Below are 23,128 nucleotides of genomic sequence, written 5' to 3' on the forward strand. Positions count from 1 at the left end.
CTAATACATCTTTAACTACAACACTAACACATTAAAGTGCCTCAAAGCAAGTTTACCTACAAAAATGTATCACATAATGAATGTCGCTCATTTACACTCCAGGCAGCCTCCTTTGCACAATGTGCTACTAATACTCCCCCTGCTGGACAAATGACGCTTTAACAATAATACATCCTTTAAAATCATCATAAAAACAAACATTTATGTAAAAAATTAGAAGTAACAGGATATAATAATTTAGCTAAATTTAAGCGACCAGTTATCAGTGTAAAAAGAAAAGTCATGAGAGGAGCTGTAACTATACTGTGGTCTCTTAATTGTTGGGTTTGTTGACAGTAGCATAGAGGTTGCTGGGATCAGTGGAGGCTCCAGCAGAAGAGGAGGAAACTTTCACAGTGCTGTAGGTCACTGCATCATCATCATCACCACAAACCTTGAAAACAATACAAATAAATTACACATCATGACATGCTACCGAACACAAGTCAATGCTGCATGATGACATCCAACAACACCCAAACACCACAGTCAATAGTGACATAGCAAACGTGATCACTGCTGAGCTTAAAGATTAATCCTCTGGAGATCATATTCTTTTAATAATATTTTCACCAGTGTTAATAATCAGACAGTTTACCCAGGCTTTACTGTTGGTCTTCTTGGTGTAGCTGATGGAGGCGTAGGAAACACCATCTTCAGGATCAACCTACACAGTGAAGACAACATGATGGCTGCTCAGTAACATTTAGATTTACAGTATATGGACTCGATCTTTCACCTCTTCAGTTCAGCTCAATTCTAGTTGCACTTTATCTTCTTCTATCTTACAGACTACAGTTAGACCCAAGAGTTTCTGTCATTCTGCCACATTATAGGGAACAAATATAAGTAAGTGTATTGTTGTACTGGGTGAAGTTTGTGATCTCACCGTGTCCTGACTGGTTTCTAAACCAGACTGAGTCACTGCAGGGTTTAAACTCAGTCCCTGAATCATCTGTGTGTTGTTCCCTAAAATACAAAAGAGAGAGTCGACTTTAGATTCAACACTGAAAATCCAGGTTTTTCAAAAAAGTTTAACCTGTGGACTTTCTTACCTGTAGTTTTCTTCCGTCTGATGGCCACCACCACAACAACAGCAGCTACTATGAGTGCTGCTGAAGCCACAGCGACTAACAACCACCAAACTGGAGAGGACAGAGTCCCTGAAAGGTAAGTGAGATAATTTTTTATGATTCTTGAGATCCAGTTTCTAAGTTTGATCTAAATTATTTTCTCTCCTGTTTTTGTGACTCAAGAACAGATGAAATATTTTGTTAAATGTGTGTCAGGATACATGAGTTTGTTGTTGTAATACTCATTTCGGCCAGAGGAGGGCACAAATATACCATAACCCCATGGTCTAAATAGGACTGAAAACATTCATGTTTTCTTCCCGGTGATTTTTTATTTCTCTATGCATTATAAATATAAGGTGCATATATTATCTGTTAGCAAGTTATGACACATTACTATCATTAACTAATTAGACAAACTAAATAAAGCCCAATCTTTAAATATTTCATTTAAGACATAAGTATGTAAATAAATAATCTTTAATGTTTAAAAAGTTATTCTGATAAAACTTGGTTAAGTAAAAAAAAGTTAAATACAGTTCATTCATTAAAATCACTACAGGCAGTTTGATACATCTTTGTCATTATTTTGATATAATTCATGTTAGTTGAAGTAATTTGGTTGCTGTGTTCATAGAGAAGCATGTTTAGTGCACAATCTAGCTTTGCATGGCATAAGGTTGTCCATCATTACATTTGTTCAATAACACTGGTTGTTATTCAGCTGTCAGCCAATTGGAGATGTATAGAGGCGGTGAACAGACTAGCTGTGTAACTATTGAAAACGAGGTCGCTGTGTGTGGTATTTCATACTTGGATGGATGCAGAGTCACATCCACGGTATCGGACACAGTATCACTTGCAGAAGGTAAAAAACCTCTGTGTGTATATTTATGTAGTGTTTCGTTATGATTCATGCTGTAAAATAGAGATGATGCTAAAACCAGGCAGTCATATCCCTCTTCTCTCCTCTCATCATCTCGTCGACCCCATTCCTCTTTTTCCCTCTGTCAGCTCCAGGACTTGTGAGTAACTCTTGACCAGTGCACGTGCTATTTTATCTGTTGCTTGCTTTGTGCAAGTGAAGCGGCCATTTGTTTTAGGTCTCCACGCTCCAAAGCTTCGACTCAGGCCTGATGCAACGGTTGTTTGTTTTTTGTTTAAAGGACACTATTTTATTTTGTTGCAGAGTGAGTGTGTGTGTATGAGTGTGGGCCCTTTAGTTAAGAATGTTTAAAATTGGAAAACCAAAGAGAAACATAACTGCTGAGAAAAAATTACAAGTCATAAAGGAAACCAATTAAGGTCTATTCAACCTTTTTGAATTATCTCTTATTGTTATAATTGATTTTAATATTCATATTTATGTCAACTAAATTCATGATTTGCATTTAAAGTACAGTGTGAGTGTCATATTTACATTTGATGGAGGTTTGTTTTGAGTTAAAAAGATAAGAGTAGAAAACAAAATTCTTAGTGGGATTTAAAATAGGTGAAGATTAACTGTATTTTTCCTGCTAAGTGGAGGCACTGTCATATAATTAGTTATTCATAATTGGGTTAAACATTGAAAAAACTGGTACGTTCATTTAATTATTCAGATTAGCATGGCCAGCCACAGGTTTATGTTCCCAGGACCCCGCCCGTAGTATTACAACCCTTGTTATTCTGTTAATAACTACTTAGCTACATGGGACGAGTGCTACATAAACAACCCACTAAGTTCCGATAAAGGTGTTTTTCTTGCATGTCTTTGCTAACTCTGAATGTCGTGAGTCTCACATTCATACTTTAGACTTTAAAAGAGAGAGAGATATAATGTAAAGCAAGATACACCAAATATTGAGTTACCTGGTGGAGCTGTAGCATCTGTAGCTGCAGGTGTTTTGGTTGTAGCTGCCTTTGCTCTGCTTTGAATTGTTGATTTAGTTGTTGGTGGTGTGGCCTTCACATCTGGACAAATGAACAAAGCCCAGAAATTGTACACTGAGAAAATACTTCATGTTTATCATTTACAGCATGTCAACGAGAAAGAATTTCATCTTAAAACTTCAAATCTATAAATAACATTGATAAAATGTATTTTGTAATTTGAACTGATTAAAAGTTTTTTGGGAGAGAATGTCTATATGTCTACATCTACACTAGTAGCTGTTTTCAGCAGTGCATAAATAAATTGAATAAAAAGTTCGATACATATAGGTGACTTTAGATAATTTGCTGCTCAGCTTCTACAACAAACTTTAAAATGTGAAAAAAAACCTCATGTTTAATTTTAGGCTTAGATTCATGTTTATTGAATATACTTGAATACATTATAAAATACAACATATCAGATTTTGTCAAAGATAAAATGACAGAGTACTTGACTAATTTCAATTTCAATTAATAAAATGTTTGTAATTTGAACTGATTAAAAGTCTTTTGGGAGCGAATGTTTACATTTACACTAATAAACAGCTGTTTTCAGCAGTGAATAAATACCTTGAATAAATGTTGAATACATATTAGTGACTTTGCTGCTTACCTTCTTGTGTTGCTGTTGTTTCAGGTTCTGTTGTTGCCTCACCTGACAGATAAAATTAAAACCAACAAAATTTAAAATGAGAAAAAAAAACATTGTTTATATTTCTGCTGTGACTAAATAACAAAGAAAAAGATGTTATTCTAAAAACAATTAACATATATAGTTGTTTTATTTATTATTAGAATAAAGTGATTATAAACAGCTCATCATCTTCTCATCTGGTTTCTTACCTGACAACTGAGGACTGAAGTTATACAGCTGCACTTTTCCACTGTTGATATCTGTGACTTCACACTGCAAATACTTATAATTTGATGTGTAAATAAAGTGAGAAGTCAACAACAACACAGTGGCTGAACAGGTAGATTGTGATGTCTGTAGTTCTTTGTTATTTTTGTCCAAGTCTCTTCCTTTATACACCCACTTCACTGTGTGTCTGCACCCATCATATATCGTCACAGAGCAGTTTAACTTCACCTTATCAGAGTCCTTATGTTCAGTCACTGGTGAAGATGGAGATATTGTGAGAGAAAGACAACAAGAGTAAAATTAACTTCATCACTGTAATCATAATTATTGTAATGTTTCAGTATATTGTTCTAACAACACAGTTTGAGCTGAAAACATTATGATGTAAATACTCACTGCTAACAACAGACAGATCAACCAGAGAGTCTTGATCATGTTGTCTTGTTTTGCCGTACTGTCTGCAGGTGTAATGACCAGCATCCTCAACTGTTACCTTCTTTATAACCAGAGAACAGTTCGCTGTAACACTCAGTCTTTCTGATTTAGCTTTGGCATTTTCACCAATCTGCCCAAGTTCAATCAGCTCTACTGTTTCTGTGTTTCTTGAACCACTGAAGATCCAGGTCGTACTGACACATTTATACTGATCAGTCATCACATTTTCACAGGACAAAGTGGCTTCATCTCCATCTCTGACAGTGATGTATGGGGAAGTTTGTCCAGTTACTGCTGTTGAGAATTTGAGACAGAAATGTGACAAATGAATTGAAATAAGTGAGTGAATAAGTAGTAGTGTGTGTAGTGTAAATGTTAAAAAACTAACAGCATATTTGACTGTCTCAGTAAATTGAAAGTTATTTAATAAAGTACTATTAGTGATGATGCAGATTTTTGTATCTTACCTGTAAATTGAAGCCACAAAATCAGAAATAAAAACATTTTAATCCATCTGAGTTCAACCATTGTGCTTCTCTGTCTTTCTCTCTGTCTTCTTCTCAAACTCAGCTCTCAAAATGCAGAAATAGATTATATACTTCCTGTAATGAGCAAAGTGTCTCCTCCTCCTATGTTTCCTCACTTGAAACATTTTGTAGGTGGAGCATATTAACTTCCCTTTTCTGTATATTCAAAGGTTTTTGCATTTTACAAGCAAGCATCTGTGATATCTTATATATCTTTCAAATATCTATATACATATAGGATTAGATATTAGAGGAGTTAAGTGTTAAAGTCTCCAGTGACTCACCATTAAAAGATATTTCTTTTTAAAAATGGACATTTTCTGTGGCATCCCAATATTGGTTAAGACACATATCACATAACTGCAACATCTGACAGAGATCGTGTGAAACTGGGATGTAATCATGGATCACAAAGTAAAGAAACATGTTTCTGCATTCAGAGCAGCCATATTAAACCATGTTAAGATTCAATAAGTGCACACTGTGTTTGGTACCAGGGTGTGTTTGTCACAATGAAAGTGTTTTCGACGTCCTAAAAATAAGAAGAGGAAGTTGAACGTGTGAAGATCGATGCGCTCAACTGTCAGAGTCTGTACAGTAGTTTGTGTTGTAGAGACATTTAGTCTGTTTTATTCTGTTTTCTGTCAGGTATTGAATTCACAGTAAGTTGACAGAGTTCAACTTTTTGATCAGCAATAACAGAAGCTACAGACAGTCAGAGGTCAGAGGTCACAACAGCCTGACAAAGACTGAACACACTGAACATGTAGGATAGAGACCTGATTATGTGTCATCAATATGTTTCTGCCTTTAAACCACAAACTGAGGAAATATAATGCTGTAACAAGCAAACAACTGAATATTAAGGCTCATACTGTGCACACTCCAGTCCCATGATGCATTTCTGTGAATGACGTGTTTGAACTCCTGAAAGGAAGAAGACGAGAACTGAGGAAGTTGAACATGTGAAGATTGTTATTAAAGAGAAATGTCTGCAATAATGCTCTTCTTTTCTGTATATAATGTTTATTATAAAACACACAGGATTAATGGTGTTGTTTGACAGCACACATGAACAGACTGATGAAGAGTCAAACTTTGATGCAACATGGTGATGCTGAAGCTGCTGGAAAGAACAGATAAGATGGTGGTTTAGTGGTTTGACACCTTTTAGCTCCTCATTTGATCTTTGCAGTTTTAGTGAGAATGTGGAAACAACAGCATCATGACACTGTTTGTATATGAAATAATTACAAAACACAGTTGAATTAAATGTTAAACATTTCTTTATTTTCATATTATATTACTACAAGATATACTGAAGAAAAGATTTTTACTGACTGCAGGAGGACTCATTCAAACCAAACACATATTGGACTCCTGACAAACACTTTAATAACAATTATAAATGATAAATGAAAGTTAAAATTAGTTCTTCTGTACAATTTAAACATGAAACTGAGTTGCAGCTGCTGCAACTTAAAAAGCAGCCAAGAAAGTCTTAAAGTCTAAATTAAGATCTAAATTCTGGCATTTAAAGCAGATTTAAGGAAGTTAAATGAGTGAAAACACGAGAAAAGTTGGAAGAAATAATGCAGAAAAAGACATTTAATAAAATTCACACTGTGCTTCTTACATAACTACAGATAAAATCCAGGTTTGAATATTGTTTTCAAGCTAAAACTAATCCATATCAACATTTCTTAATTTGATGAATAACAACAAAACATTCAAGGGGCCAAAATCTCAAAGTGATCTTATAATTCTTTTTTTATGTAAAGAATTCAACTAGTCATGTAAAACTGAGACGATATTAATGATATAACAGTCAGGGAGTCGTTTCTCTGGTGAGCTGATGGTTTGGAAGTGGTTGATCAGCGGAGTCTGACAAAAGCAGAGGGTTCTCCAAAGTTTTCATAGTTCATCGCACCATCATCTTCATCATTCGTCTCCTGTGAAAAACAACACAAAGAAATACAAAGTCTGACACACTCACGCTGAAAACTAACAAATCACAATCCCACTTCTTTGACCTTTAGGTTTCTGCTGCTGCACATTCAACACAATCACAAATAATCTCACATATACAAATAAATGAATTTGAAAGAGTCTCAAACTCCCAGATTTTCCTCCCAGCTGACTGTTGAAGTTTTTAAACTGAACACGGGTCACAGTGGAGTCAGCAGACCCTGAACGCACCATCAGATATTTACCTGACTGGCTGCTGGACCTGAACGCCTCGCTGTTCTGCTTCTTACTGAATAAGAAACCTGCACAAACACAAACAGTGAGACATTCACAGTCCTGCATTACAGTAACATGGACGTTATTAGTTGATTTTATACATCAACTCACAGTGTGGTCATCAGGTGGTCTCTGGTTCCCTGCTAAACACATCAGAGGAACATTTCAGCTCTAAACTTACAGTTTGTGTTAATCAGACTGAAGAAAGGTTGGTGAACATTTTCTCACCTCGAGCTCTGAAGAGAAGAACAGTAACAACAGTGATGAGGACGAGTTCAACCACACGCATCACCAACATTATGTAGCTCAGAGCAGAACAATCTGCACAACCTGTGGAGAATTAATCAGAGAAACAACATGAAAGTAAAGGAAGTATGTACATGTGGAATATTTTGGCAGGTTGCCATATTAAAGAAGCAGGTTCATGTGAGCTGTGGAAACAGAGGCCATGTTGATAAAAGATCAACAAGTTGCATTTGTACAGCAGCGTATTGCTGCCATCATGACAAATAGTCGCTAATTTTCTTCATATAACAAGAAAATGTTCTTAGAAAAACAACTTGTTATATTATTAACAAGACTGAGAGGGACTCTGTTGATCGAAGACAATTTGGTACCTCATTCAACCATCAGGGAACTACTGAACAGTCCAGCTGGCTGGTAGAATATATATGAGTGACTTTACAACTCACCTTCTTGTGTTGCTGTTGTTTCAGGTTCAGTTGTTGTTGCAGGTTCACCTGACAGATTAAATTAAAACCAACAAACTTCAATATCAGAAAAAATGCATTGTTTACTATTTGCTGTGAATAAATGAGAAGAAATGACATTCTAAAACTTATAATTCATCCAATTAGAACATTTCTTATTAGAAAAAAGTGATTTTGTGAGGATATTGTTCACCCTCTGTATTTGTCACAAAAAAACCCCAACTATTATCAGGAAATGTATAATAATAAATAATTTTTAAAAACAACACTAACAAACACAGCAGCTGAATGATTTTTAAACAAATCGACTCATAAATGTTTATAAATCACATTCACAACTCCTGTTGATGAATAAATAATTATGGCCACTTTAAACATTTCACTTACTAACAAATAAAACATTGCTATATTTCTGTTATGGGGTGGACAATGTGTAAAGTTTTTGAACCTGATTCTGACTTTTCATTTCCTGGATGAATGAACAGAATAAAACGCAAAACTGCAACACCTCATGTATATTATCTGCAGTGACTATACAAGGATTCATTTTTACCGAACCTCAAAATACATGAAATACAGTTTATTTTTCATATTAGAATAATCATCTTTCACCTGGTTTCTTACCTGACAACTGAGGACTGAAGTTATACAACTGCACTTTTCCACTGCTGAGATGTTTGACTTCACACTTCAAAAACTTATAATTTGATGAAGTCAACAACAACACAGTGGCTGAACAGGTAGATTGTGATGTCTGTACATTTCTAGTGTTTTTGTCTGGGTCTGCTCCATCATACAGCCACTTCACTGTGTGTGTACACCCATCATCCATCGACACAGAGCAGCTTAACTTCACCTCATCATTGTCCTTATGTTCAGTCACTGGTGAAGATGGAGATATTGTGAGAGAAAGACAACAAGAGTAAAATTAACTTCATCACTGTAATCATAATTATTGTAATGTTTCAGTATATTGTTCTAACAAGACAGTTTGAGCTGAAAACATTATGATGTAAATACTCACTGCTAACAACAGACAGATCAACCAGAGAGTATTTATATTGTCCTGATCTGTTGTACTGTTGGCAGCTGTAACGACCAGCATCCTCAACTGTGACCTTCTTTATAACCAGAGAACAGTTCGCTGTAACACTCAGTCTGTCTGATTTAGCTTTGGCATTTTCACCAATCTGCCCAAGTTCAATCAGCTCTACTGTTGCTGTGTTTCTTGAATCACTGAAGAGCCAGGTAGTACTGTCACATTCATCCTGATCAGTCATCACATTTTCACAGGACAAAGTGGCTTCATCTCCATCTCTGACAGTGATGTAGAGAAAAGTTTGTCCAGTTACTGCTGTTGAGAATTTCAGAGAGAAATGTGATGAATGAACTAAAATAAGAATATGACTGTAGTGTGAACGTTAAAAAACATCAGCATATTTGACTGTCTCAGTAAAATGAAGGTTATTAAATAAAACACCATTGTTAATAATGCAGATTTGTGTATCTTACCTGTAAACTGAAGCCCCAGAATCAGAAATAAAAACATTTTAATCCATCTGAGTTCAACCATCGTGCTTCTCTGTCTTCTTCTCACACTCTCAGCTCTCAAAATCCAGAAAAAGACTATCTACTTCCTGTAATGAGCAAAGTGTCTCCTCCTCCTATGTTTCCTCACTTTAAACATTTTGTAGGTGGAGCATATGAGCTTCCCTTTTCTGTATATTCAAAGGGTTTTGCATTTTACAAGCAAGCATCTGTGATATCTTATATATCTTTCAAATATCTATATACATATAGGATTAGATATTAGAAGAGTTAAGTGTTCAAGTCTCCAGTGACTCACCATTAAAAGATATTTCCTTTTAAAAATGGATATTTTCTAAAAATAAGAAGAGTAGGTTGAACGTGTGAAAGTCGATGCTCTCAACTATCAGAGTCTGTACAGTAGTTTGTGTTGTAGAGACATTTATTGTTTTATTCGGTTTTCTGTCAGGTGTTGAATTCACTTTAAGTTGACAGAGTTCATCCCATTTTCATCCAAACAGTCAAAAACTGTTTGATCAGCAATAACAGAAGCTACAGACAGTCAGAGGTCAGAGGTCACAGCAGCCTGACAAAGACTGAACACACTGAACATGTAGGATGGAGACCTGATTATGTGTCAGCAATATGTTTCTGCCTTGAAAACACAAATGGAGGCAATCTAATGCTGTAACAAGCAAACAACTGAATATTAAGACTCATACTGTGCACACTCCAGTCCCATGATGCAATTCTGTCAATGACGCATTTGAACTCCTGAAAGGAAGAAAACGAGAACTGAGGAAGTTTAACGTGTGAAGACTGTTGTTTAAGATAAATGTTTGCAGCAATGCAACTCTTCTTTTCTGTACATAATGTTTATTAGAAAACAGACAGGATTAATGGTGTTGTTTGACAGCACACATGAACAGACTGATGAAGAGTCAAACTTTGATGCAACATGGTGATGCTGAAGCTGCTGGAAAGAACAGATAAGATGATGTTTTAGTGATTTGACAACTTTTAGTTCCTCATTTTATCTTTGCAGTTAAGCTTTCTGAGAAATGAGAGATGTGTGAAGTGTTTTGGTGAGAACGTTGAAACAACAGCAGCACAAAACTGAAACATGAAATAATTACAAAACAGTGTTGAATTAAATGTTAAAAAGTTCTTTATTTGCACATTATATTATTATAATATATAATGAAGAGAAGACTGTTACTGACTGCAGAAAGAATCATAGTGTCTACAGTGACTCATCAGTAAGACCACAACACACTTCCTTTTTCCACTGTGACGTATTTCATCTAATGCTTTTTAAAAAGTGAAAACATTTTTACTCACAACCTGTGCACAAGACATGCATTTACACTGTTAAGACACTAAAATACAGCTAATTTAATCTTGTTTGACACCACACATGAACATAGAAGTGAGTTAAACTCCTCCAGAATTTGATGTGGTGCAACATAAAGTTACTGAGTGAAGAAACAAATGTGTTAATATTTTAGTGGTTTTTGGTTCCTCATTCAAGCTAAACATATTTTCTAAGAACTGAGACAGAAGTGTTTAAAGGTTAATGTGGTTACAACATCAGCTGAACTGTTGATAATCAAGTTTGCATCATAAGGCTCTTGGAAAGAAACACTTAATTAACACATTAGAAAACACTTTGAACTCATGACAAAATTTGGGGTCATTCTCTTTCTTTAATTTTCATATAAACTGAGTAGAAGGTTACAGTAGTTCAGTCACATGCCGCTAACACCTGTCAAACATTCATTTAGAAAGATTATTCATGAACTTGTTTAGCAGTGTAATGATATGGCTCTACAGTACAATATGTAGTGCAAAAGCATAATGTGACAGTAGGCAGTAGTCTACACAATGCATCAGAATATCAACAATTTTTGGGGGTTTTCAAAGACAGAAACTTTGAGTCATCACTGTATTATTATAAGAGCAGTAGGAGGCAACTTTTGTCTTTTTTTTTGGGGTTAGTTGGCAGTAGCGTAGTGGTTGCTGAGATCAGTGGAGGCTTTCACAGTGCTGTAGGTCACTACATCATCACCATCATCATCAGTATCCCAAAACCTGGAAAACAATACACATAAATTACACATCATGACATGCTACAGATCAAACAGGTCAATGCAGCGTGATGACATCCGACAACACTATAACACCACAGTCAGTAGTGACATGGCAAACACCATCACTGCTGAGCTTAAAGATTAATCCTCTGGAGATCATATTCTTTTAATATTTTTTCATTGTTCATCAAAATCACTAGTGTAAATAATCTGACAGTTTACCCGGGCTTTACTGTTGGTCACCATCTTCAGGATCAACTTACACAGTGAAGACAACATAGTGGCTGTTCAGTTCAGTTCAGCTCAGTTCTATCTGGACTTTATGTTTTTCTATATTACAGACTGCATTTAGACTCAAGAGTTTCTGTCATACTGCTACATTTTGGGGAACAAATATAAGTGAGTGTAATGTTGTACTGTGAGAAGTTTGTGATCTCAACGTGGGGTCACTGCAGGGTGCTTCAGTGCAAAGTGAAGAGGTTGTGATATGTAGCACAACAAGCTAATAAAGCTGTAAAAAGAAGTTCCTGCACATGCTCAGTGGTGTCTGCCTTACACACAAAAAACAGCAACAAGAAGTATGAGTTTTCATTTGTTTTATTGAATATTGTGTATTGCTAATATTTCTCAAATATAATATACAATATATTATATAATTATTAAGCAAATATGTTAAATTCCACAAAAGTCTGAAAGAAGCATGAAACATATTCAAATATATTTTAAACTCTAAAACTGTACAATGAATCTACAACCTGTTTGAATTTCTCAGGTTTCACTCATTCAGATGTTTAATATTTGACTCTTAAAGGTGACACCACTTATTTAGTTCAAGTCAGCGATGTCACATGATCACATCACACCTCTGCTCACTCTGGCTTTTGTACCACAACAAAGCAAACTGAACATATGTGTTTAAATTATGACTCTCAAAAAATACCAAATACATGCTTAGAGAATTCAGTTCAGTCCTAAAATGATAAGAAATAAAATAACAGTGAAAACTAAGATTTTAACTTTTACTCAACACCAGCAGACACATCACTGAGCTCAATAAAGGGCCTGATAGAGAGTTCATTAAGGATTTCTTACTTACCACATGTCTTTCTGTATAAAAAGCTATTTACAGAAATAAATCTTGATCACTATATCATAGTCATAAAAGCTATAAGGTTTGCACTGCATAGACAAATTCCCCACAGAGATACCGTCTCTATTATGAAGTAAAGGCTAATTGCTTTGCTAAAGCTTTAACTAATCAGTTATAAATGAAATGTAATGATATGAACACTGTGGTCTCTTATTTCTTGGGTTAGTTGACGGTAGCGTAGAGGTTGCTGGGATCAGTGGAGGCTCCAGCAGAAGAGGAGGAAGCTTTCACAGTGCTGTAGGTCACTTCATCACCTTCATCATCACCATCATCATCACGAACCTGGGAAACAAAAGGAAAACAACACCACACGTAAATTAAACATAATGACATGAAAAAGCAAAACTCAACAAAAGTCAACAGGAGGATGGAGATCTGAAAGTCATTGTTGTACTTCTATTTAATGACTAAAATTAACTCAGTTTACCTGGGCTTTACTGTTGGTCTTCTTGGTGTAGCTGATGGAGGCGTAGGAAACACCTTCTTCAGGATCAACCTACACAGTCAAGACAACATGATGGCTGCTCAGTAACATCTAGATTTACAGTATATGGACTCAATCTTCCACCTCTTCAGTTCAGTTCAATTCTAGTTGCACTTTATCTTCCTCTATCTTGCAGATTAAAGTTAGACTCAATAGTTTCTGTCATTCTGCCACATTATGGGGAACAAATGTAAGTAAGAGTAATGTTGTACTGGGTGAAGTTTGTGATCTCACCGTGTCCTGACTGGTTTCTAAACCAGACTGAGTCACTGCAGGGTTTAAACTCAGTCCCTGACTCATCTGTGTGTTGTTCCCTGAAGGACAAAAGAGAGAGTCAACTTTAGATTCAACACTGGAAATCCAGGTTTTTCAAAGAAGTTTAATCTGTGGACTTTCTCACCCGTAGTTTTCTTCCGTCTGATGGCCACCACCACAACAACAGCAGCTACTATGAGTGCTGCTGAAGCCACAGCGATTAACAACCACCAAACTGGAGAGGACAGAGTCCCTGAAAGGTAAGTGAGATATTTTTTTATGATTCTTGAGATCCAGTTTCTAATTTCGATCTAAATTATTTTCTGTCCTGTTTTTGTGACTCAAGAACAGATGAAATATTTTGTTAAATGTGTGTCAGGATACAGGAGTTTGTTGTTGTAATACTCATTTAGGCCAAAGGAGGGCACAAGTATACCATAACCCCATGGTCTAAATAGGACTGAAAACATTCATGTTTTCTTCCCGGTGAGTTTTAATTTCTCCATGCATTATAAATATAAAGTGCATATATTATGTGTTAGCAAGTTATGACACATTACTATCATTAACTAATTAGACAAACTAAACAACCCACTACGTTCCGATAAAGTTGTTTTTCTTGCATTTCTAACTCTGAATGTCATGTGTGAGTCTCACATTCATACTTTCGACTTTAAAAGAGGAGACAAAGAGATTAATGTAAAGCAAGATACACAAAATGTTGAGTTACCTGGTGGAGCATCTGTGGCTGCGGGTGTTTTGGTTGTAGCTGCCTTTGAGCTGCTTTGAATTGTTGATTTAGTTGGTGTTGGTGTGGCGTTCACATCTGGACAAATGAACAAAACCCAGAAATTGTACACTGAGAAAATACTTCATGTTTATCATTTGCAGTATCTCAACAAGAAATAATTTCATATTAAAACTTCAAATCTATAAAATACACAAATATTTTGGTTAAATCTTTACTATAAGTCTGAAGTCTTTTTAACACTGAGTCAGCAGGTTTAATATTTAACAGCCGTCCATAGTTTTAGGACATTTTGGCTAAAAGCAGCATCCACTAAGGTTTTAATGGTGATATTGAGAAGAGTTAAAAGAGCAGCTGTAGAGGATCACAAAATGTTTGTTTTTCGTTTAAAATTTGCTTCATTACTGTGATCATAATGATTTTGATGTTTCACTGGAAGTTCTGGCTGTAGTTGTAGTTGTTGTGTTGAGATAAGTCATCTTCTTCCTGTGATGTTTACTAATGTCACTTCCTCTTTCTTCCTCTGCTGCATGTACAGTCCTGACATTAAGTATTTGGACAGTTACACATTTTTTGTTCTTCAGGATCTGTGCTTCATCACAATCAGTTTGAAATTAAATAATGGAAAGTGCCAAGTCTCAGGTGTAAATGTCCAAATACATACTGTCTGGACTGTATCTAGGCAGTGATCAGCTGTTTGTCTCTGAATTTCTTGCAGCCAAAAACTAATTGAAGTTAATATGTTCACTTCTGAAAGTGTAGTTCTCCCTCATCCACTGTGACTGACAGATACATTTTTGGTGAACTGAGTGTATCGTCACACCCCTAATCACAAGGTAAAGAAACATGTTTCTGCATTCAGAGCAGCCATATTAAACCATATTAAGCTTCAACAAGTGCACACTGTATTTGTTCCCACAGTGTATTTGTGACAATGACATGTTTGACCTCCTAAAAATAAGAAGAGGAAATTGAACGTTTAAGATGGATGCTCTCAACTGTCAGAGTCTGTACAGTAGTTTGTGTTGCAGAAATTACATATATTCTGTTTTATTCTGTTTTCTTTCGGGTGTTGAATTCACTGTAAGTTGACAGAGTTCATCCCATTTTCATCCAAACAGCTTTTTGAAAAGCAATAAAAAAGAAGCTACAGACAGTCAGAGGTCAGAGGTCACAGCAGCCTGACACTGAACATGTAGGATGGAGACCTGATTATGTGTCATTGATTATTAATGAAGACAAGTTGCTCAAGATTTGTCTTATGATGTCATGCGTTTGTTCTGATTCTAAGTTTTTTAATTTTAGGTTTAGATTTATGTTTATTGAATATACTCGAATACATTATAAAATAAAACATGCCATTGCCATTAATAAAATGATTTTGTAATATGAACTGATTAAAAGACTTTGGAAAAGAATGTCTAAATCTACACTAATAAACAGCTGTTTTCAGCAGTGGTTAGATACATTGAATAAATGCTGAATACATATGAGTGACTTTGCTGCTTCTTGTGTTGCTGTTGTTTTAGGTTTTGTTGTTGTTGCCTCACCTGACAGATTCAATTAAAATCAGATAAACACTTTTTTTTTTACCAACTAGTGTGACTAAATAAGAAAAAAATGACATTGTTCTTAAAACTTAAAATACATCAAATAAACAAATATAGTTTTTTATATTTCTTATTAGAATAAAGTGATTTTAAACAGCTCATCATTTTCTCAACTGGTTTCTTACCTGACAACCGAAGACTGAAGTTATACAGCTGCACTTTTCCACTGTTGAGATCTGTGACTTCACACTGCAAAAGCTTATCATTTGATGTGTAGATAAAATGAGAAGTCGATGTCTGTAGTTCTTTGTTATTTTTGTTCGGTTCTTTTCCTCTAAACAGCCACTTCACTGTGTATCTGCACCCATCACATGTCGACACAGAGCAGATTAACTTCACCTTATCAGTGTCCTTATGTTCAGTCACTGGTGAAGATGGAGATATTGTGAGAGAAAGACAACAAGAGTAAAGTTAACTTCATCACTGTAATCATAATTATTGTAATGTTTCAGTATATTGTTCTAACAAGACAGTTTGAGCTGAAAACATTATGATGTAAATACTCACTGCTAACAACAGACAGATCAACCAGAGAGTCTTTATATCGTCCTGATCTGTCGTACTGTCTGCAGGTGTAATGACCAGCATCCTCAACTGTGACCTTCTTTATAACCAGAGAACAGTCCGCTGTAACACTCAGTCTGTCTGATTTAGCTTTGGCTCTTTCACCAATCTGCCCATGATCAATCAGCTCTACTACCGCTGTGTTTCTTGAATAACTGAAGATCCAGTCAGTACTGTTACATTTATCCTGATCAGTCATCACATTTCCACAGGACAAAGTGGCTTCATCTCCATCTCTGACAGTGATGTAGAGGGGAGTTTGTCCAGTTACTGCTGTTGAGAATTTGAGAGAGAAATGTGATAAATGAACTGAAATAACAATATGACTGTAGTGTGAATGTTACAAACAAATTTGACTGTCTCAGTAAATTGAAGGTTATTAATTAAAGCACCATTAGTAATGATGCAAGTTTTTGTATCTTACCTGTAAACTGAAGCCCCAGTATCAGAAATAAAAACATTTTAATCCATCTCAGTTCAACCATCTTGCTTCTCTGTCTTTCTGTCTGTCTTCTTCTTACACTCTTAGATCTCAAAATGCAGAAATAGATTATCTACTTCCTATAATGAGTAAAGTGTCTCTACCCATTCTTCTCGCTTGTAACTTTTTGTAGGTGGAGCATATTAACTTCCCCTCTTTGTATATTCAAAATGTTTTGCATTTTACAAGCATCTATGGCATATATATCTTTAAAATATCTATATACATGTAGGATTAGATATTAGAAGAGTGTTAATGTCTCCAGTGACTCACCATTAAAAGAGATATTTCCTTCTGAAAATGGACATATTGTGCACACTCCAGTCCCATGATGCATTTCTGTGCATGACGTGTTTGACCTCCTGAAAGGAAGAAGACGAGAACTGAGGAAGTTGAACGTGTGAAGAATGTTATTTAAGAGAAATGTTTGCAGCAATGCAACTCTTCTTTATATTGTGTTTATTAAAAAACTGACAGGATTCATGGTGATGTTTGACAGCACACATGAACAGACTGATGAAGAGTCAAACTTTGACTCTTGATGCTCATGATGCAACATGGTGATGCTGTAGCTGTTGGGAAAGAACAGATAGGATGGTGTTTAAGTGATTTGGCACCTTTTAGTTCCTCATTTGATCTTTGCAGTTACATTTTCTGAGAAATGAGAGATGTGTGAAGAGTTTTGGTAAGAATGTGGAAACAACAGCATCATCACACTGTTTGTACATGAAATAATTACAAAACACTGTTGAATTAAATGCTAAACATTATTTATTTGCATATTTTATTATTAGAAAATATAATGAAGAGAAAACTATTAGTGACTGCAGGAAGACTCATTCAACTCCTGACAAACATGTTAACAACAATGATAAATGAAAGTTAAAATTAGTTCTTCTGTACAATTTAAACATGAAACTGAGTTGCAGCTGCTGCAACTTAAAAAGCAGCCAAGAAAGTCTTAAAGTCTAAATTAAGATTCAAATTCTGGCATTTAAAGCAGATTTAAGGAAGTTAAATGAGTGAAAACACGAGAAAAGTTGGAAAAAAGAATGCAGAAAAAGACATTTAATAAAATTCACACTGTGCTTCTTACATAACTACAGATAAAATCCAGGTTTGAATATTGTTTTCAAGCTAAAACTAATCCATATCAACATTTCTTAATTTGATGAATAACAACAAAACATTCAAGGGGCCAAAATCTCAAAGTGATCTTATAATTCTTTTTTTATGTAAAGAATTCAAGTAGTCATGTAAAACTGAGACGATATTAATGATATAACAGTCAGGGAGTCGTTTCTCTGGTGAGCTGATGGTTTGGAAGTGGTTGATCAGCGGAGTCTGACAGAAGCAGAAGATTCTCCAAAGTTTTCATAGTTCATCGCACCATCATCTTCATCATTCGTCTCCTGTGAAAAACAACACAAAGAAACACAAAGTCTGACACACTGATGCTGAAAACTAACAAATCACAACCCCACTTCTTTGACCTGTAGGTTTCTGCTGCTGCACATTCAACACAATCACAAATAATCTCACATATACAAATAAACGAATTTGAAAGAGCCTCAAACTCCCAGATTTTCCTCCCAGCTGACTGTTGAAGTTTTAAAACTGAACACAGGTCACAGTGGAGTCAGCAGACCCTGAATGCACCATCAGATATTTACCTGACTGTCTGCTGGACCTGAACGCCTCGCTGTTCTGCTTCTTACTGAATAAGAAACCTGCACAAACACAAACAGTGAGACATTCACAGTCCTGCATTACAGTAACATGGACGTTATTAGTTGATTTTATACATCAACTCACAGTGTGGTCATCAGGTGGTCTCTGGTTCCCTGCTAAACAAATCAGAGGAACATTTCAGCTCTAAACTTACAGTTTATGTTAATCAGACTGAACAAAGGTTGGTGAACATTTTCTCACCTCGAGCTCTGAAGAGAAGAACAGTAACAACAGTGATGAGGACGAGTTCAACCACACGCATCACCAACATTATGTAGCTCAGAGCAGAACAATCTGCACAAGCTGTGGAGAATTAATCAGAGAAACAACATGAAAGTAAAGGAAGGACGTACATGTGGAATATTTTGGCAGGTTGTCATATTAAAGAAGCAGGTTCATGTGAGCTGTGGAAACAGAGGCCATGTTAATAAAAGATTAACAAGTTACATTTGTACAGCAGCGTATTGCTGCCATCATGACAAATAGTTGCTCAGTTTCTTCATATAACAAGAAAATGTTCTTAGAAAAACAACTTGTTATATTATTGAAGTCATGCTGCACATTGCTGCTCTTTATGTGCTGAAGAGCTCATGAAGAAATGAAGATATCAGCTGCAGCTTGACCTCAGCTTGATAAAAAATGACAAACAGAGAAACAGAATGAAAAAGAGGAGACTTATATCAGTGGAGATATTTACTGTGCACTCACTACATTTCACTCATTGTTAACAAGAAACTGCTAAAACACACAGACACAAGCACAACATAGCACTGTTTTAACTGCTCTGAGCTTTTTGATTGTTGGGAGAAAACTTGCATGCTGGAAATTGTGTTATTTATATACTCAATTTTAAGATAGACAGATCATACTTAGTGTTTGGAATTGTTGAACTGTATGTAACGACCATCATCCTCAGCGTTGACCTTCTTTATAACCAGAGAACAGTTCACTCAATCTGTCTGATTTAGTTTCTGCATCTTTATGAATCTGACCATAAAGACACAGTGCTGTTGTGTTTCCTGAAGCACCGATGAACCAGGTAGTACGGTTACATTCATCCTTATCATTTAACACATTTTCACAAAAGAAAGAGACTTTATCTCCATCTCTGACCTTAAAGGAGGAATGTTGTCAGTTAACTCTGCTGAGACGATGAGAGAGCAATATGAACAAGTAACTGAAACACATAGAAATATAACGTTGTGTTTATTGTAAGTGTGAGGATAATTTATGATTGCATCAGAACTTTCTAAATGTGTCTCATGTTTGGTTTTCAGTTCATTACAATTTACAATTTTAATTTAGCATGCACTTTTATCCAAAGTGACGTACAGCTGAGATCTGATCAAATGAAGATAAGTTTGAGTCCTATAAGACAATGGTACCAACAGGCATTACAGATTATAGATGCAATGCAGAGAGCTTAGAGGAAGGTTTTATTGTTTTGTGTTTGTTCAGACCATCAAGTGCAGAGGTGTTTGTTAAATAGCTGGGTCTTTAGCTTCTTCTTAAAGACTGAGAGGGACATTGTGGATTGAAAAGGGTTTGGTAACTCGTTCGACCATCAGGGAACCACTGAAGGGAAGAGTGTGGGCAGCAACCTAGGGCTCTGTTGTGGTGGTCGTACCAGGTGCCTTTCATTGGCAGAGTATTGTGAGTGGGAGGGAGTGTAGACCTGAATGAAGGAGGTCAGGTAGGTGGGAGCTGTTTTAGTTTCTGTGTTGTAAGCGTGTGTCAGGATTTTGAATTTGCAGCAGCTGGGAGCGAGTGGAGAGATATAAACATGTTTCTGTTTAAATATATTTCTGGGGCCAGCAGTGATTGAATACATTCAATAAAATGTTGAATACATATAAGTGACTTTGCTGCTCACCTTCTTGTGTTGCTGTTGTTGCAGGTTCTGTTGTTGTTGCCTCACCTGAAAGATTTAATTAAAACCAACAAACTTTAAAAATGAGAAAAATACACATTATTTTAACAACTGCTGTGACTATAAGAAAAAAAACGATGTTATTCTAAAAACAATTGACATATAGTTTGTTATATTTCTTATTAGAATAAATTGATTATAAACAGCTCATCATCTTCTCACCTGGTTTCTTACCTGACAACTGAGGACTGAAGTGATACAGCTGCACTTTTCCACTGTCGATATCTGTGACTTCACACTGCAAAAACTTAGAATTTGATGTGTAAATAAGATGAGAAGTCAACAACACCACAGTGGCTGAGCAGGTAGACTGTGGTATCTGTACGTCTCTGGTATTTATGTCCAAATCACTTCCTCTATAGAGCCACTTCACTGTATGTCTGCACCCATCATATGTCGACACAGAGCAGCTTAACTTAACCTCATCATTGTCCTTATGTTCAGTCACTGCTGAATATGGAGATATTGTGAGAGAAAGACAACAAGAGTAAAATTAACTTCATCACTGTAATCATAATTATTGTAATGTTTCAGTATATTGTTCTAACAAGACAGTTTGAGCTGAAAACATTATGATGTAAATACTCACTGCTAACAACAGACAGATCAACCACAGAGTCTCGACCTCGTCGTTGTCCTGATTTAAACTGTCTGCAAGTGTACTGACCAACATCCTCAACTGTGACCTTCTTTATAACCAGAGAACAGTCCGCTGTAACACTCAGTCTGTCTGATTTATCTTTGGCATTTTCACCAATCTGCCCAAGTTTAATCAGCTCTACTACTGCTGTGTTTGTTGAAACAAAGATCCAGTTAGTGCTGTTACATTTATCCTGATCAGTCATCACATTTTCACAGGACAAAGTGGCTTCATCTCCATCTCTGACAGTGATGTCGAGGGAAGTTTGTCCAGTTACTGCTGTTGAGAATTTGAGAGAGAAATATGATAAATGAACTGAAATAAGAATATGATTGTAGGGTGAATGTTACAAACAAACAGCTTATTTGACTGTCTCAGTAAAATGGTTATTCAATAAAGTACTATTTGTAATAATGCAGATTTGTGTATCTTACCTGTAAATTGAAGCCCCAGTATCAGAAATAAAAACATTTTAATCCATTTGAATTCAACCATCGTGCTTCTCTGTCTTTCTCTCTGTCTTCTTCTCACGCTCTTAGCGCTCAAAATGCAGAAGTAAACTATCTACTTCCTGTAATGAGTGTCTTCTCCTCATATTTTTCTCTTGCAAATGACCAAATTTGTAAGTTTTTGTAGGTGGAGCATATTAGCTTCCTTTTTCTTTATATTCAAATGTTTTTTGCATTTTAAAAGCAAGCATCTGGAAAAAGAATTAACCAGTCATGGGACCAATAAATGAATTAAATCCCCATTTACTGTACACTAGCACATACACACTTTAAGATGGCTCTGAAAATGCAATATGAATATCAAACAGTCAGCTTCCTTTGATTGATAGTCATATGGAGGATTGTTCCACTTCTAAGTTTGCTTGAATTACTTTAATATCAGAATATAAAAATAAACTACAGAGACGTTAAAAAAATACTGCGTATCAAACATTAACAGGTGATATTACTTACTTATTCATTTTTAAAAAGATGTTAAAACAAGTAAAACAAATAACACATTCAAGTGCCTGACAGCAAGTTTATCAACCAAAATGTATAATATAATGTATTTTGCTCATTTATAGTCCAGGCAGCTTCCTTTGCACACAGGCTAACTTACTACTCCCCCTGCTGGACAAATTAAGCTTTTACAACAATAATTCCGGAAAATCATCATAAAATAGTCAAAAATTGATGTACAAATTAGAAGTAACAGGATATATTAAATCAGATAAATTGAACATCAGTTATCAATGTAAAAAAAAAACTCATGAGAGGACATGTTAACTTTCACTCAACATCAGCAGACACATCACTGAGCTCAATAAAGAGCCTGATATTAAGTTCATTAAGGATGTCTTACTTACCACATCTCTTTCTGTAAAAAAAGCTATTTATAGAAATGAATCCCAATTGCTGTATCGTAGTCACAGAAGCTATAAGGTTTGTACTGCAAAGACAAATTCCCCACAGATATAAACCGTGAAGGCTAATTGCTTTGCTAAAGCTTTATCTAATCAGTAATGAATGAAATGTAATGATATGAACACTGTGGTTTCTTATTTGTTGGGTTTGTTGACAGTAGCGTAGAGGTTGCTGGGATCAGTGGAGGCTCCAGCATAAGAGGAGGAAGCTTTCACAGTGCTGTAGGTCACTGCATCATCATCATCATCATCCTGAACCTGGAAAACAAAATCACACATAAATTGCACATAATAACATGACAAAGCAAAACTCAACATAACTTAACAGACGCTGGGAGATCTGAAAGTCATCATTGTGATTATATTTAATGACTGATATTTCCCTGTTGATCTCCATCCTGATGGAACTTTTCTCTTCCTTTATGGCAGTATAACCAAACACTCAGCTTACCCGGGCTTTACTGTTGGTCTTCTTGGTATAGCTGATGGAGGCGTAGGAAACACCTTCTTCAGGATCAACCTACACAATGAAGACAACACAATGTCTTCTCAAGAGTTTCTGTCTTTCTGCCACATTTTGGGGCAGAAACATAAGTAAGAGTAATGTTGTCGCCTACTGGGTGAAGTTTGTGATCTCACCGTGTCCTGACTGGTTTCTAAACCAGACTGAGTCACTGCAGGGTTTACACTAAGTCCCTGA

The 23,128-nt window shown here is 35.8% G+C and overlaps 1 protein-coding gene across 3 annotated transcripts; it reads right to left on the bottom strand.

Moving 5' to 3' along the window:
- Window positions 1-92: 92 nt before the first annotated feature.
- LOC133997317 (uncharacterized) lies at window positions 93-21,517 on the bottom strand. 3 transcript variants are annotated; one of them, XM_062436887.1, is made up of 9 exons: window positions 21,449-21,517; window positions 20,964-21,293; window positions 20,549-20,821; window positions 20,318-20,362; window positions 2,964-3,065; window positions 1,095-1,202; window positions 929-1,008; window positions 638-706; window positions 93-433 (listed from the first exon to the last, which is right to left on the bottom strand). In XM_062436887.1, exons 1-9 carry the CDS (start codon window positions 21,507-21,509, stop codon window positions 314-316), a joined length of 1,188 nt encoding a protein of 395 aa, XP_062292871.1. In that variant the 5' UTR covers window positions 21,510-21,517; the 3' UTR covers window positions 93-313. The 3 variants fall into 3 exon arrangements, with proteins under 3 accessions (XP_062292871.1, XP_062292872.1, XP_062292873.1); XM_062436888.1 differs by lacking the exons at window positions 20,318-20,362; window positions 20,549-20,821; window positions 20,964-21,293; window positions 21,449-21,517 and adding exons at window positions 3,640-3,681; window positions 8,417-8,686; window positions 8,829-9,155; window positions 9,317-9,389; XM_062436889.1 differs by lacking the exons at window positions 93-433; window positions 638-706; window positions 929-1,008; window positions 1,095-1,202; window positions 2,964-3,065 and adding exons at window positions 17,541-18,125; window positions 18,387-18,443; window positions 18,529-18,560; window positions 18,646-18,747 and having other exon boundaries at window positions 20,537-20,821.
- Window positions 21,518-23,128: the final 1,611 nt, after the last annotated feature.

Source organism: Scomber scombrus, chromosome 17, assembly GCF_963691925.1.
Source record: "Scomber scombrus chromosome 17, fScoSco1.1, whole genome shotgun sequence".
Classification (NCBI taxonomy): domain Eukaryota; kingdom Metazoa; phylum Chordata; class Actinopteri; order Scombriformes; family Scombridae; genus Scomber; species Scomber scombrus.

Coding starts and splice junctions, on each gene's coding strand:
- LOC133997317 (XM_062436887.1), bottom strand. CDS start 21,509: ATGGTTGAATTCAAATGGATTAAAATGTTTTTATTTCTGATACTGGGG. Junction 21,294..21,448: donor ACTGGGGCTTCAATTTACAG/GTAAGATACACA, acceptor AATTCTCAACAG/CAGTAACTGGACAAACTTCC. Junction 1,203..2,963: donor AGATGCTACAGCTCCACCAG/GTAACTCAATAT, acceptor CTTACCTTTCAG/GGACTCTGTCCTCTCCAGTT.